Raw genomic sequence first — 1,634 nt, forward strand, 5'->3', positions numbered from 1 at the left:
TGTGTGTGTGTGTGTGTGTGTGTAAGCAATACCTTAAACTATCAGGTTATCACATAAAAGTAAAGTAAAGCAGGGGTGTCAAACTTTTTTACACAAGAGGCCCAAAATTCAAGACTTGGTCCAAGCTAAGGGCCACWCTGTAAATATTTACAGAAAAATGTTTTCTAACAAATAATTCTTATGAAAATACAAATTCATTTTTCTAAATTATATTTTAAAAACATTTTGAACATACATGCCGACAGATTTTAACTTTTACACTGTCACTATTTTTAGAGAAATGTTTTTTCACTATTCAGGAAATAGAAGAGAAAACCGAATTAAAGCTTAATACTGTCCAGTAAAGACTGCATTAAACAAAAAGAGAAGAAATAAAGCTTTGGGGCCGATGAAAAGGTTACGAGGGCAGAGTTTGGCCCATGAGCCTTGAGTTTGACACGTGAGGTAAATGTTGTGATTTCTCACATTTTTACAGAACATCCTGTCGAAAGTGATGCAAGTATATTTTTTTTAATTTTTATTAAAAAAGCTTTTTTTTAAATAAATTCCAAACTAAAGCTTGAACTTTATCCATCACATGGAGATATACATTCAGCTCCTGAAGCCAAAAATCTCTGAGCAGAAAATATGAACTTTTTCCAAACGGCCTGAAGTTTCAGCTGCAGAGTGAGACCTGCCAACAGGAGCAGCAGCTGCAGAAAAACTGATTCACTGCAGAAAACAGAACTGTGTTTGGTCCTTGTCTCCTTCGGTCCATCCCTTCTCCTCAGCCCCAAACCTCCGTGTCCACAGAACCATCGATCTGTGTTACAGCCCGGGTCTGCTGAGGATCACTGCACCGTGCAGACGCCCACGTTCACATCCAGCCTGCAGCTTTCTGAACTCCAGTCCAACACGGGTTATATTAACACTTTTACTGCAGCTTTACTGTGCAGAAACATTTTGTCGTGGCTCCCGGGCAGATGTAATGATACACAGAATAAAACCAGGAATTTACATAAAAAAGTCGACATTTGTTTCTGCTGGTCGAATCAGAACTGATCTGACCTCGACCTCCCTGTGGCTCTGCGCACTGAGACGCTGTTTAAGTTGATTAGGTTCAGATTTGCTTACAGGAGTGTTGATTTTTATTATTAGTTTTATTTTTTATACATTTCCCACTCATTTGTCTGGTGGACGTTGGTGTGCCCCGCGGCTGCAGCTGCCTACGCTTCGTTACCCTCCCCGTGACGAGATCGACCACCGTAAACTGAGCTGCTCAGTTGCTATGAGAGGCCRTTTAGGCCATAATTCAAACTTGCTGTTTTCCTGCCTTTGCCCAGATTTTTAAATATCACTATTTACGAGACAAACCTCTAAACTCGTCTGTCCTGACACGCCAACCAACTCCCCTCCGTTCTTCACCTGGAATCTGAAATGTTTGGGGAGCCCTGGTCTGCAGTACTCACCCAGTACGGCGTAGTAAAAAGGGAACTGAGCAGGGTCAGCTGAGTACTGTGGGAGGGCGTAGAGTCCACCAGGTAAAGAGTTCCACAGCAGGTGGTTTCTGGACACATGAGACTCCACACGGTCCTGGATGATCTGGGACAGAAGGAGAGGACATGGAAGGTCATGTTGAGGGTTCAAGTAAAAAC

General features: G+C 42.3%; 1 protein-coding gene across 1 annotated transcript in view; it reads right to left on the bottom strand.

Moving 5' to 3' along the window:
- Positions 1-1,634, bottom strand: part of LOC106532427 (exostosin-1) — a gene marked incomplete at its 5' end in the record, with an annotated part of 46,790 nt that overhangs the window by 36,205 nt on the left and 8,951 nt on the right. Inside the window, 1 exon segment of the mRNA XM_014028472.1 lies at positions 1,449-1,581. Coding sequence (XP_013883926.1) covers positions 1,449-1,581 — 133 coding nt within the window.

Source organism: Austrofundulus limnaeus, unplaced genomic scaffold, assembly GCF_001266775.1.
Source record: "Austrofundulus limnaeus strain Quisiro unplaced genomic scaffold, Austrofundulus_limnaeus-1.0 Scaffold766, whole genome shotgun sequence".
Classification (NCBI taxonomy): domain Eukaryota; kingdom Metazoa; phylum Chordata; class Actinopteri; order Cyprinodontiformes; family Rivulidae; genus Austrofundulus; species Austrofundulus limnaeus.